The sequence below is a fragment of the Polyodon spathula genome, unplaced genomic scaffold (assembly GCF_017654505.1).
Source record: "Polyodon spathula isolate WHYD16114869_AA unplaced genomic scaffold, ASM1765450v1 scaffolds_864, whole genome shotgun sequence".
NCBI lineage: Eukaryota > Metazoa > Chordata > Actinopteri > Acipenseriformes > Polyodontidae > Polyodon > Polyodon spathula.
Window position 1 is genome coordinate 58,537 of NW_024472351.1, and position 15,339 is coordinate 73,875.

The 15,339-nt window shown below is 38.5% G+C and overlaps 1 protein-coding gene across 4 annotated transcripts in view; it reads left to right on the plus strand.

The window, feature by feature from the left end:
- brd4 (bromodomain containing 4) overlaps positions 1-15,339 on the plus strand; it is a 42,404-nt gene that overhangs the window by 6,225 nt on the left and 20,840 nt on the right. Inside the window, exon 2 of one of the 4 annotated variants that reach the window (XM_041241971.1) lies at positions 3,830-4,040. Coding sequence is in view for 2 of the 4 variants with exons in the window: in XM_041241969.1 (XP_041097903.1) it covers positions 12,107-12,195 (89 nt within the window). In the remaining 2 variants the exon portion in view is untranslated. Of the gene's footprint in view, positions 1-3,829; positions 4,041-12,059; positions 12,196-12,298; positions 12,377-15,339 lie in introns of those variants that run through there. The other 3 variants (XM_041241969.1, XM_041241970.1, XM_041241972.1) reach the window with 3 other exon arrangements.

A 15,339-nucleotide genomic window follows, 5' to 3' on the forward strand; every position in this document is an offset into this window, starting at 1 on the left:
CAACAATCTTAATAGCGGCTGTCTGGCATGTAATTATAAAAAATCAATAGACTGTGTTTTGTACTGTGCTATTCTGATGTACCTGTGCTGGACCTGTGGCCACAAAGTGAATAAAATAAACAACAAAAAAATATTTTTTATATTATATTCAAAGAACAAAACCATAATAAAAAACACAGATTACATATGTTACAGAATCTATGAAAGGCACAGATTCCAATACATTGGGATATTAACGCTACGGTTCAGGGATCGGTGACGCAAACGGGAAATCCATTTCTAATTTTTTTTTTAAATATCCCCTTCTGTTAACACATGACACATATCAAGGACTTTTTTTTTTTTTTTTTTAAACAAATGATTTGCGTAAAAGTGTACTGGTAAGTTTAAAGCTTATACATAATTCATTTGCAAATGCATTCTCTGAATTTTTTATATTTGGGGGGGAACTGCATTCCTTTTAAAACAGTGTTTTATGTATTCAGTCGCCATCCAGAGCATTTTGCTTATTATGGATGTTTTGCTTTTTACTGCTCCATCCACAGTAGTTCTCAATGTTTTCATTTCGAATGATGAAGCATTGAATTTGTTTTTGTGGTATTTTGTCCATTTCCACGAAATAGTTCCAAATGTGGCTTTGCCTTGTTCCTTATTTAGAGATACAGTTTTATTAAATATATAACAAACGCTTTTCAAATGCTTTTCTTACTCTGTGAGGACAGAACCATACCACGCCCACTACAGCATGAACACAGAGTGCACCAATGTAGCGCCAGATAGACAGAGAATAAAACCTGCCCCAGTGTCAATGTTTCTGTTGCACCAATTAGAAAAACGACTTCCTTTTTATAATATCCACCTTTGCTGTGGCTCCACAGCAGAGCATGTGAGCGGAGTGGAGCGCTCATAAACGCCGTTCCTCGCCCTCTTTGAAACCGCTCGCTCCAAGGTTTTTATTTCCCCGCTCCGCTCCGGTGCTTCTAATTCTGCAGCCAGCTCCACTCCCACTCCGCTCCACTGCTAGTGTAAATCGCTTCCAAAATGTAGAGATGTGTGAACCGGTTCCTTTGAAATGTCGTACCCAGTTACTGATTGGGTACCGATGAACCGGATACAAATATCAGGGATCCGGTTCCAGTGAGTACTAATATGTTTTTAGTAAAACATTTATTTCTGTCAAATACGTTTCATAACTATAATTGACGCGTTCATCCTTAGAAAAAAAAGGTCTGCAAAATATTTATTGAGCAAAAATGGGTTTTTAAAGCTTTTATTTGTTTTTTAATTGTATTTTATTTCCCTGGAGAATAATTCATCTCACTTTTACATGAAATGATGAAAACGCTTTGGGTAAATTGAATCTTTTGCCCCTCAGTGGGATGGGGTCGTATTTTAGATGTGTTTTTTTTTACATTTTTTTTAATAAATCTATTGTGCCCTACAGGGGTTTCTAACAAGCTGAAATAGTAAAATATTTGAAACAGTGTTTGAAGAGACAGAAATAGGAAGGAAAGTGGCAACATTGGCGGGGTTTACATGCACAGGTCATGACAGTTTTCCTCACGACGTCTGCCATAATTTTCAGTAAATGTGTTGCTATGCAGTTCTGATTTATGAAAAAAATTGGCCGTACCAATGCAGATTACCCAATTCATAGTCATTTAGGGGAGGGGATATTTCAATGCCCGTGTCTGCTAATTACGTAGGAAAAGAACGACCCTGAATATCGCGAGGAGAGCTTCGTGCATTGCCATGGAGAGAAAAACATTTAACAAGAGAAATGAATTCACGTGTTGTCACGCACATTCTGAATTACGCTGTGCGTTAGCTACTTGTTTGTCTGGTTACCTTTCCAACACACACACTTGCACATGCAATTATATAAAATATAATTTCTACTTAGTACAAGTTTTACTACTTAATTTATATTGTGTGTTTGTGGAACATCTAAAAGGCACCTTTCATTAACGCTTGAACCACCTTTTACAATAAGATATGTTTTTATTTTGAATGTAACCTACAATATTGAATTTTATTTTATATACAAGCCTGTTATCTCTACTGGATCTGGCAGCCATCAATTCCTTCGTTTTGTACAAGGAATGCACCAGGGAAAATATAAATGAGAGATTTCATCTTGAAGCTAGCCACAGCGCTTCAGCAGAAACTTTGATCAGAAAGCTGCAGGCTGCAGCAGCTCAACCTGGATTCTGTGCTGCCAGTGACACAAGAGAAATCATATGTTACTTTCATTTTCGATTAAAAGCTACTTTGGTTTTTAGTTTTGTATGTACATAGACCTGTTTACACACAAGTTTCTTTTGAAATGTTTATTAGTTTTTCATTTTTTTGAAGTAGTGCTTTATATGTGGTAAGTTAGAAAATAACCACCCTTCTGTTTAATTGTTCATTTAAATACAGCATTCCGGCTATGCAGTTTTTTGATGTGATGTGCTTGAATAAAACTTTTGAGTTGTATCTGATAGTTTCCCTGCCATTGATGGTGTTTAAAATGTATGTGATAATGAGTAACCGCGGCGGCTCTAGTGTTGAAGTAGTCCATAAATGTACGTGTGGGGGGGGGGGGGGGGGGGGGGGGGGGCGCGGTTTAAATGAGAACAGGATTCTAACTGTTAATCTCCTGAGCTTCAAGCATGATTCCTGCTCGGTTTACATGGGTTTTTACAGCTATTTTTATCGTAAGAAAATGATTTGACCATGCCCTTAGTCGCCCTGCCAAAAGGACGTCCTTTTGCTGTTTCATAATGTGTTTGCGTGACAACATCACACAGTCATGACTCAATTTTCACATGCATCTAAACCAAGCCACAGTGACTCATTCTTGAGATTAGAGGGCAAGCATTAAAGCTTTGCACAAAAAAGCTTGATGTGGATTCCAAGTTTAATGCAACAGGTGTAGCCGATACATTAGAAACGGGCAGTTTCGCTAGGTCAACCAGTACTTGCCAAGATGAAGAGTGTACTTACAAATACCTGCATAAGTATGACTTGCAAAGAGCGTTGTGAAGTAGATATCCAGTCAATGGCAAGTTCTTTATCTGATCCCTAAACAATGAGATCAGCCTGTAAGATGTGTGGTAAAGCATATACTGATTGGACATCGTTCAACACTCCCCTCTTGCTGAATTACACCAGAAGATGATTACACAAATCTAGTCAGTCCTTCAGGTGGAGTGATATATGGTAGGTTTACTGATTGGTTGTAAACCCACTAAACCACTTACTGTCTATCCGTTATTTTTTCATGGTGCTTGTGGTTTTGATTGACCATTTGTTTTGTTACAGAATTACATGTGCTTCATTTAAATATAATTCTTAACATAATAGGGAAGTGCATTATCTGATCGTTTAACAAACTGCTCTTTACCATGGTCTTGATGCACCAGTTGCTTACTGAGCTAAGTAATTATTTTTTCTTTAATGCTGTGCTTTCACAGATTTCCCCTTGCCAGTCACAGCTGTGACTTTCATTGCTTTATTCTGCATTGTCATACATATTCAAAAGCATCAAATGGTCCAGGTTTCACAGTGATTGCATCATCTTTTCGTGTGTGTGGTTTTTTTCTTTATTTCTGTGTAGGAAATGCATTCCCTGCTTAAGTAGTTTTATTTAATAGGGTTTAGAAACTTCATTTTAAATGCAGCTTGGGGATATAAAGTAGCACAAATGTGTTTTTATTTCTAAAGAGAAATGAAGTTTGGCATTGTAAGGCCCACGTCTGGCTATTTGTACTTGCTGAGATGTAATATTGCTATAGTTGTTACTGTATGTAGAATACCAAAACATTCTTTTTCTTTTTCCTTCTAGGTGTGACGCCACCGTTGTCAGTGCGACCTGCTGTCCGAGGTCACTTTTAAAGTTTGGATTATTTTTTTTTAAATAGACGGTTCTGCATTTACTCCTCAGAAAGCCTCTGCGCCCCTGAAAGAGCGACGACCTGTAAAAATGAACCCTTTTAAATAGGAAACCCCCCCACCTCACACCCCGCTAAATCCAACCCAGCGAAGAGCAGCAAAATGTAAGCAAACAGGAATTTTACATGTTTTAATATTGTGGGTTTGGCTGGGGACATTTTGGAAATGCTAAAAGAAACGTAATAAATTCAATGGCAAGAGTTTCCATTTTTTTCAATGTCTTCATTCACAAATGTATTTCTAAGTGCAGCACTTGAGTGTTTTAATAGTTATGTGTGGATCTTAACACATTCCTTTCTGAGCAGACTGAATACCGATTCAGCACCTTGCCTCTGTATTGTAAGCTTGTCGTCCCCCGTCCCCCATTCCCATGGTATAAGTCAGTGGTGTTTGAGGGTGGGGGTAGTTTCCAGACTGCCTGCCTGCGTGTACTGCTTGATTTTTCTCTCCTCCTGATTAGCCTTCAGGCTGGATTAGCACCTCGTCTGTCTGCCCTGCATTCCTCTATTCATTGTGCTATTGTCACCCCGGCAGCTGCTGCTGCTTTGTCCTGCAGAGGGGTGCACGTGTCAGGCTGGGGGCAGGGTGCTTTGAAATGAGAGCCTGCCTGTAAATCTGTTCTGCCAACAAAGAGGGAGGGGTGGGAGGAGAGAGTGGGCCGGACATGTAAATAACTGTTACGTGTCTTGCATCACTTTTTTTTTTTTGGGGGGGGGGGGGGGGGGGGGGGTCAAGAAGTATGTCTGTTAACCCTTTCAGGGACTAGCATTTTTCAGTGGGATGCTCTCATAGGAAAGGGGTTTTTGGATGTAGTTGACTCTTTCCTATACAATTCACAGTCTTTTTTGGAAATGGTGTCATTTTTTTCAGAACACTGGGGAATGTTATGAAGTATTTTGAGATCATACAAACTTTACACTTTTGTAACACTATTTTGATTTTTGCTATTTTCTACTTTGAGATACATGTATAAAAATGTGTTATTCTGTGACCTGAGGGACCTTAGAATACTTCCTGAAAGTTTTCTTGAAAAAATATTGATCTTTGGCCAAATTACAAGACATTGTTAGTACATGTTTATTCCCTTTATAAGCAATAATGGACACTACTCTATTTTATCATATTTAAAAATACAATAAATTATTAATTCCATTATCAGTAATAAGGAAAAAAAAATACATTTAGTTCATGAAATAGTATACGCTTATATCCATTTATTTCTAGATATTTATAAGTGTTGTAAAAACATATATATTAAAATACATGACTGAATAAATGCCCTAATATAATTAAGTCAAATACATCAGATTTACAGTGTTTCCCCTTTTTTTATTCACTCTAAACAATTCCTGCGATGTTTTGTCTGCTGGGCTGCTGTAAACTGTCTCTGCCCTTTAGACAGTAATTTCCCTTCTCAGTGACGTTGCACGAAAAATAAACTATCAGGATGTGAACGTCAGTCCCTCTACTATCCATTGATATGTGTTTCAAGCCTTTACTGCAACCTACGGTGACCCTGTAAGTCGTCAAAACAAAGTGCTTTTTTTTATTGTGTTTACATGATCGCGATCCTAGAAACCCTCTTCAGTATGATGATGCTAACATGATCCCGGTCCTTAAAGGGTTAATGCTATCCTGCAACACTCAGGAACGTGCTTTCCAGTGGCTGCTTTAGAGACTTGCTTAGCAATATGCCAGCTGTATAATTTATTTAATCTTTTGCACTCTTTACAACACTATTCAAATGAAAGTCAGTAATTGTCAACCATGGATACTTTTCAGTATGTGTGTGTACTGCATGCTTATTGATGTAGTTCGAGTTCATAGATGACACTTGTGGTTGTGTTTTTGCATAAAATGACAGAATAGTCACATTTCCATTATGTCAGCAGATTTTGTTCTTAATCTGAGACGTTGAACCCCAAATTAACACTGCTACTAGCAAAGTGTTTTAGAAACTCGTCTTGTATATCGGTTTTAACAATCCCTCGGACTCTGCGATACAGTATAGTGCTGGGGTATTTGATTTTTGTTAGATAACTTGTTAGTTCCACTCTGCACATTCTGTATAGTGGTGTGCAGAAAATGTAACTAGCCAAGAACAGGTTTGTTAAGTTCTGCTGTCAAAAGCATCTTGTATCGACTCCAGGTTGATTTCAAACTTTGGGTAGTTGCATTGATTTCTTATTGAGACCAGTGTCTCTGTTTTCGGTCAGAAAAATTCATTAAAGACTTAATGTAGGCCTGCTTTTAGTAACCTTGCTGTTTAGACTGCCTGAATGTATTTACTCTCCAATGGGAATCAGTCTTCAGGTTAGGGAGTTTGATATTGTGAGAACTGTAGCTTCATTTCATCTTATTAAATTGCTAAACTTGGTAAGTATGAATGTAGAAGTGTAGGAATGCAAAATCACAGTAAAACCAATGAGTTGAATTCTATATTTTTATGCAGATATTAGAGAAGCTAGACCCTGTTCTGTAGAATCTCCTTTGACATGTACTGGAGTGGAAATCTGGCAAAATCCATTCTTGTCTTATCTTGCAATGATAAAAACAATTGAGTGTTTGCTTTAGGAGATCGGTTTGTGAGCTGAAAAGATATTGCTGCCAGGGTTTATGGAAGTGGTATGAAAGTGCAATATGGCACAGGCTTGTCTGCACAAGACACATAAGAACACTCGCAACTCAAATTAACAATTCATTAGAAACATATATGGTAATTAAAACATGAGTGTAATTAACTGAAAACAAGAGGCTCCCAAAGTAACAGATGTTTACAGTATTATGAGCCTCAATTATAAAAAATAAACCACACACACGCTAACACTAGTGCACTGTAGATTTATTTATCGGGCAATGTCGGGGCATGCAGGATTCCACAAAACGGTACCAGAACGTTGTAAAAGAGTATCCAGGGATAATATTGGTACAGCCAAGGATATTAAAGAACAGTCTTCAGTGCTTCAAAACAGGATCACCAGTAAAAATCAACAAACGCAGCTTCAGTGATGCAGTAGTTGTATGGTTTGCATGCAAGTCTCATTCCTCTGTCACATGTAACCTGCTCATTTTTAAGCTTTTTTAAGATGTTTAAACCTGTGTGAATGGTCATTTTACTTTTTAAACTGATGTACACGTATTGAAAAAGTAGACCTGATTTTAATATTTATAGTACACTTTTTATATTCTTTTGCAATTCACATTTTTGTAGATTACTTACAAAATGGCACATTTTCAGTTCATTGTTAGGTGTAATGCTGTGTTTTGCAGGTTTTTTGTGTTTTTTGTTTTTTTTACAGTTCAGACCTTTTTATAGTCTTAAACAGTCGTACCAAAGACCATAATCAAAGACCTGTAGGGATTTTGGTTCACATTTTAGAATTATTAGGTTGAATAAGAACTACTAGTGTCATGAAAGGAGCAGTGATCTGAACTGGCCTGTGGTCAGATATGTGTAATCCTGTTCACGGTTGAAATGTTGGGCCACATGTCTCAAATGTGGGTCAGAGTAGCTGATTATTAGAAGCTGCATATGATATTAAAGCTAGCCTAGAGCATGGGGCATAGCCAGTGCTTGGATTGTATCCATTACTTTCATTACTGAGGTTTGTCACCCTTTTAACCTTTGAGGAACGTGTGGGTGTATATCTATGGCTAAATAGTGCATCTAGAGGGTCATTCCTGGGTTAGTTGCATAAAGGGCCTATTCACTGGCTTTGATGCGCATCTGCCATTGATTTGGCAATGTATATTAAGTGTGTCATTTATTTTATGTAAATTCCTTTTTTTTATGTTTTTTCCCCTGTTGTACCTTTCGTGAAACTGCCATGATTGTATGTAATACATATTTGTGATCTTTTTTTTTTTAAAAAGATTGTGTGTTTTCCTAGCTCAGTCCATTGCTGCAGTGTGCACTCGTAACATGACACAAGAGTGTATGGTGACCACTCTTTTTAAACTGGAGAGTGCATGTTTGTCTGCACTGTTTGACTGCAGAGCCTTGAGGAACAGTTGCCTCCAGGCTCTAAATGACTGAGGCACTGCATGCAGTAGGAGTGAAATCCTGGCCAGATCAAACTGGATGAACTGCTCTGCTCTTTCATCTCCTGTCAGTAGCTCTGGAGTTCACAGTGATACCTAATCCTCTGCAGTCTCACTGGAATTGTGCTGGGGGGCATTCTCTCTCTCTGGAGCCATGAACACTGGCATTGGTTTGTTTTGCACTGAATCCCAATCCTATTTGTTTGTTTGTTTGGTTTTTTTTTTTTTTGGGGGGGGGGGTTATGTAAATGTGGCATTAAATATTACTACCCAGATATTTTTTATAGTTCAGGACCAGGGTGCACAATTCTGGACCTTGAAAGATGGAGCCATCTTTGTACAGTAAATTTAAATGAACTAATTTTAAATACCTTAATCGGGTCTTGCCAATTCATTATTTAATGATGGCTATTAAAATGGGAGGGCCCAGAATTTTTCGCACCAAGTTTAAGAAATGAGTTGTGGTTTTACTTTTTTTCCTCTTTAAAAAAATAAATAAAAATTGGTGTTATATGGTGTGTGTTTCAGTGGCTACACTAAGTTAAACTTCCTTTTGATGTGCTTTAGATCTGCTTCCTGCCTATCCTCTGTTCTGTTGAACTGGTGTTCTTAGCTGGTGTATTTTGATTATATAGTAAACTGGAGACTTGAACTGGTGCCCTGAGGTACTACCAGATGCTGTGTGGTTAGACGAGTAGGTGTCTGGGTGTGTTCTGGCTTATGCTTTAAACTTAAGTCCTGGATTATTGCAGCCACGTAGGGGCTCATCAGTTTAAATAACAGCTTAGTCACGCATTATCATTAATGGACCATACTTGTTTATCATCCATGCATGATTATATGTGTGGATGGAATCTACAAATCTAAAAAAAAAAACAGCCAGACAATTTTGGATTTGTGTAATGAGGAGCAGTGGTACAGATTTATATTGGGCTGTAAAAATAGTGGTATTTGTTGTATGAAAACCTGTTCCAAATTTATGCACCACAAACCAACAGTTTAGGCTGTCCTTAGATGTAGAGAAGATGCAAGTGAATTTAAAGATGCCACGCCTTTCCTTAATCAAACACCTTGTTGGGGGGGGGGGGGGGGGGGGGGGACGGACATTGCAGTTGTGGGGCTTCCAATTGAGTTTGATTGAGTGGGCTGTTATCTTTTAGTAAGCATAAAATGTTGAGTCAGGACTTGAAAAGATCGGCTCCTCTGTGTGAAATTGGGAATGTGTCTCTGGGGAGTCAGTTCCAGGGGGGGAAAAAAAAAACTGATGTCACTGAAAGGGGAGTCTGGGGAATTCTGTGTTTTTTGAGGTTGATTCTGTATGTGTCCTGAAATAACACGATCTGTGCACATTTATCTGCAGACCATCTGTGAGAATGAATGTGACTACCTGCTGGACCATTAATTTGTGACCCGGGCAGGGGGGCTGACAGATGTACAGCCCCCCCCCCCCACCCCACCCTTCCTTTTCTAGCAGCGATTCCAGAGCCAGTTTAATGCCACCTCCCATTTTCATTAGTCAATCTACTCTGATGTAATCATGGAGGCCTTATTGGTGCTGCCTTTTTCATATGGATCATATGCGGCAGGACTCTACATTGGCAACAGAAAGGGCATGGCTAAAAGGGCCTTCAGTTCAATACATTTCTTGAGGGCACCAAGGCCACTAAACTTAAGTCAAGGCCAAAGTGTAGGCTTCATATATAAAGCTAATTATTGACCACAGAAGGAAACAACACAGTTTAACTTTATTAATAACAATGTATTGATTCAGAAAAAAGTCAGCCAGCAGCCTACAGCAATTGCCAAAAGTTTTACGTCACCTAGAATTTTAGAATCGAGACCAAAACAAACAAACTGTACAACCATAATTTAGATCTTTTATTTAACATGTAATCAAAGAAACTACAAAATGAAATCACAAGTCTACCAGAAGCTGTTAGTAGTACAGGATTTCATGTTAGATTTCTGAACCATTTTTCAATTGGTCAGTTTGACATTAAGTACTATGGAAAACTGCAAAGCAGTATGTTTTTCAATATGTTAACGTAACATTATTCAGCAGGTTTCATTCGACGTTGATGCAAAATTGGTTAATTCTATAAGTCATGCCAAACTTTGGAAAGAGCTGTAGATTTGAGCCTGCGAAGACAAAGTTCCCTGCGCTGAAGCCAGGCATTGGCATTTCTCGCTAATCCATGGTGTACATATAATAATCGGAGTCACTGAGTTGCATGTATGTATAAAGATACCAACTTTCCGAAACCCAAATCTGCAAATGTTGTACAGGTTACCTAGTGTTCTTTTCAATGAAAACTCTTCCTCACCTCAGTTGAATAATATTTTGTGCCCTGAGCTTGTCTGCACTGCCAGCTGGCTGCCAGGAAACAGAATGCCGGTAAGCAGATTTATTTTTGGAAAATTTTATGAAGTGTAGCTGCCCTTTATGCTGAAGTTAACTAGTATTTAGTTTTTCTATATCGCCGCTCCTGATTTTACAAAATACATAATGAAAATAAAAATATTTAAGATGCGTTTTACTGTTGGAATATTGTAAAAGACTGTTGTATCGTCATGCTGCCTCGCTGTAATTAGTTAACACTGTCAATAGTTTAAAGGTTTAACCCTTAATTAACAGAAGTTTATTTCAATTTAGGGGCAGCTTTAAAAACTGGTTTGGTAAAAATAAGGAACTAATGGGATAACGGCAATTTAAGCCTATTCAAGTTAGTTACAGTAAGTTATTTATTAATCTGAAAAAAACACTTGTTAGTATTGTAAACATTTCTTTGCAGATTGAGCAAGACTTGCTACTTTTTTCTGGACTCTTCTGAGGTGGTGCTATTACGCTCGGTAGAAGTACATGTGCTTGAAAGGGTCGTGTTTGGTTTGTTGTGTTTTTTCCCCACGTTGATGCAACAAACTAGCAAACCACGTAATCGTGTTGTTTGGATATCCAGGCGGCTCTCTAGTTGCTGTAGCTGAGATTGCACTGTGGCCTTAATGACCATGAATAGACATACGCTTTATGGTAGGGCATTACGGCAATTGACAAGGGCACTTGTGGCAATTGTCGCTTGGCCGCTGTTAATTTCGAACCCTGATACTGTGAGGTTAAGGGTAAACCTTTAGAAGTCCACCAGTGCAATTGCGCCCCTTTTTATTTTTATTTATTTATTTTTTTTGCATCAGTGATTTAGTAATTGGCTGAGTGGCACAGAGGGAGTATAACTTTACATTGTAAAAACATACCTGCTTTAAAGTTTATCACTTTATAAAGACAAATGAGAGCTGGCTTGTAGTGATCAGGCTCTGGCTGTATGAGTTCCTCATGGTATGCTTCTGTAGCTCTCAACGTACAAGTGTGTGCATTGTTAAATCTTACAACTGAGCTTGATTTCTGCGATTTGCATTTCTGTATCTTGTCTGTTTGTTTTTTTTTATTTATCGTTGTCCTGTTTTATGTTTGCTTTAAAGTGTTTACTGTAGTTCTTATTTGGACCCATAGATCGACATCCATTATTTTTCCTAGACCTTTGTTTCTGTGCTCAGCTAGTCTAGACGGGTGGGGTGGGGGCTGACTCAGTCAAGAGAGGAAGGGGGTGGGAGCGGGAGAGGCCTTATGTGTTCAGCTATCAGCAATGAGGAAGTAGCCCAGCCATTCTGCTGTGAGTTTGAGAGGAGTTTGCTGTGCTTGAAAAATCTGTTTGGGATTATAAGTAGCGTATTGTTTTTTCACCTTCTTTCTTTAACTTTTCAGAAAGTGGGGAGGAAACTTTCAGTTCCTCCTTGTTTATAAATGAATACAAGAAATGGAAGATAAATTGACACTACAGAAAAGGAGGGAAGGGGGGGTGGGGGGGACAGGGAAGTGATGGGATAGACATCGGTTTCTGGAATTAATGAATGGGACATACCTCCTTTTTTTATTTATTTTTTATTTCATTTGCAGCTTAAATTTTTGTTTCTTTCGGGATTGGATGTTGGATGGAGAGGATTTTATTTTCCCTTGAGGCATTTCGCTTGGAGTACAAAATACTGCCCCCCCCCCCCCCCCCCCCCTCTCTCTTCCTGCCTGTTTGTTTGGATTACAAAACATTTTTCAAAACATTGAGCATTTGGATTACAAAAAATGCACTCGAAGTCAAAGGATCTGTTGGATTTCCAAACCTTGGATGAACTCCTGGAAAAGATAGCGCATTACTCTGTTACAGTGTTAAGGTATTGTTCTGTGATCGATTTATTTTGGGGAGTGTTAATGGTCTCCTCCTGTGCCCCTTTTTTTTGTATTTTTTTTGTTTTTTTGTTTGCGTCAATGACAACAGGCCTTGCCAAATCAATAGGCATTTTTAGAGATGGACTTTGTATAAGTGCACATTGTTTATCAGTTAATAGCATCCAGGTAAGATCAAATCAAGCAACTCATGGTAGAGTTCGCCCCAGCATTTAAAACTTGCACCAGATGCAAACTGGTGGGGGATATTATAACCCTCTTGTATTACAGACTAGCAAAAATGAATTTGACCAACTGGTGCTTGTTATTCCTGCTGTGTGTCTGTCCCACTCACCAACCTCTCCTCTTGGTTTGATAGCTGTGCGGTTTAAACAGGAATTAAGGTGTTTGATATGAGTACAGTGAATTTAGAAGCAATCAAAAGTGCCGGCTGTGATCCAGGCAGCAAAGAACCTTCCTTGGCTATGCAGTGAATCCTGCTATCAGCAGCTGGCTGAGGCGGTCAGGTGGAAACCTGTAATCCTGTGGTACTCCCCCACTGACACAGATTGTACCGGTGCCAGAGGAACATTAAATCCATGGCTGCCTGTGTATGTGCTGTGAATTAGAATGAGAATCCTGCTAATGTTGGCAGCATTGTTATGCAGCATGTGTCTGGCGGGGGGTACTTCTCTCTATTTGTACCTGCCTCCTGATGGCTTTGGTCTCTAATACAAACTTCTCTATCCTTATATATATATATATATATATATATATATATATATATATATATATATATATATATATATATATATATATAAATATATATATATATATATATATATATTTATATAGAGAGAGAGTATTTATTTTATTTATTTATTTATTTATTTATTTATTTTAATAAACAAAGCACTCTTATGAACAACAAAAAAATGTGTTTTTTATGTTCATACATGCATCCCTAACAAGAGTAACCTCAAGGGGACAATTTAACTGTTATGCATTGATTTCAACATTGCTAGAGGTAGGTTGCATCCAAACATAGTCTCAGTAATTGCCAGTTGGATGATCTGTAGAAAAATAGGCTGTACTTTTGACTTTTGCTCTGCTTAGTTTTTTGTAATAGTTTCCATGATAACACGCATCAACTACTGGCTGTAAAATAGCTTCTCATAACAGGTTTTCTACACATTTTAGGTGTTTTTATAGCTATGGCCAAACTTGTGGGCAGTACACTTAAATATTAGAACATGCCCTACATACGTGCAGGCATAGCATGTCAATTGAAGTGTAGTAGAAATGTGGGATTTTGCTTGAATTTCAGTCTGAAACTACAGTTATTTAGCCAGCCAAATAATAGTTCTTGGTAGTCCTGTGCATGTATTATGTTTGGCTAATTATCAATCAATCAGTCTTTATTTTATATAGCGCCTTTCATAGTTGACCACCATCACAAAGCACTTTACAAGATGCAATAACAAGAAGAAAATCCATAATACTTTAAATACAGAAAAATGCATAATACGTGTTATACAGTAAAAAAAAAAAGCATAATATGTTAAATACGTGGAAAGTGCAGAATACTTTAAATATAGCAGCAACACAGCAGCTAATAGCAGGTATCAGGCTTGGAGCATGGCAAGCAAGAGAGAACTGGTGGGTCTTGAGTTGATTTAAAGTGAGCGACGGTGGGAGCGTCACGCACCAAAGCTGGGAGAGAGTTCCAAAGAGTTGGAACCATGAAGCTAAACCAGCGTTCTCCAAGTGTGGTGCACTTTTGCTTGGGGATAACAAACAGGCCAGAGTCTGAGGACCTCAGCTTGCGGGCAGGGACATAGCAGGTCAGCAACTGCCAGTGAACATCACGTGACTCCGGGGTTGGGTGAGGGATAAAATATTAGAATAGCAGCCGCTCCAGCCTTGTGGATTACACACTGTTTGTACACCAGTATGATTTGCTTCATCTCAATGCACAGTTTAAACATTGTGTATCTCCCTGCACCCCCGCCCTCTCCTTCCCAAGCAGGAGATGTTAGCAGAGAGAAACTGGTGGGGGGGGGATCATTGTCTTGCTTGTAACTTGTGCCTCGGGCAGAAGAGCAGCTAATTAAATGTGTTAGAAGTAGTACATCACAGGGCTCACAGTGGTGTTTTTTTTTTTTTTTAATCTGTGACTCTGAAGACCTTGTGAAGTGTGTTGCGATTAGGAAGATTATGAAAACCACAGCCCTACACACATTTTTAGCCTTTGTTGCAGCGTCGTATACAGGTTTAGCAAGTTTCCTTGTTGACTTTCACAGACGAAAGTTCCCCAGTCTGATCATGGCATACATCCCTTTGGTGGAAATATACAGGAATTTGGCATTGTGTTTTGTTATCCTTGCAGAAGATTAATCTAAATCTTTTAAATTTGTAAATAGTTTTTAACCAACGTAGAACACAGATTCTTAAATGGTTCTTCTGCAATCCTTTCAGTGAATTTTAGACTTTTTTTTTTTCAGACTGAGGAAACAAAACTCGTATTGCTGGTTTCAGTCTGTGACTGTCTCTCAGCTTCATGATTCAGAGCATACTGCTGAACAGCCTTCAGTTATGTTTGGAAAAGTACACTTGACAGAACTTTTGTAACACTTCCCTTTTATCTTGATACTGAATGGCTTCTGGAAAAGCTATTTTAGTACAGTTTGTGCAAGGTGGCCTGCATTACCTAGTAACAAAGTTTAAACAGCAAATACCTACTGTTGGATTAGAACGTGGGTTTCCCCCATAAGTGATTTTTAAATGAGTAGGTGCCATCGTTCTCAACTACCAGAGTCTCGTAAGTGTTATAAAGCTCAACAAGCCTGTAGGGTAATAATTGGTTCCCCTGTTGTCTATGCAACCAATTGGGAGGAGCACCTTGTAACTTGTTGAAAGGAAAACCAACCACTCGTATTGTATTGGTTATTTTAGTGTAAACATTTGTGTGTCTAGCAGAATGCAATGCCACCTAACCCCCCCCCCCCCCACACACACACACACACACACAGTGCCTCTCCTCTTGAGCTAAACTGAACCTTTAAAAAATATAAGTTAATCTGTATTGTCTTCAGTGCCTATGTGTGTGTGTCTCTGCATGTGTTGTGTAATGGCTCGTATTTCCCATGAGC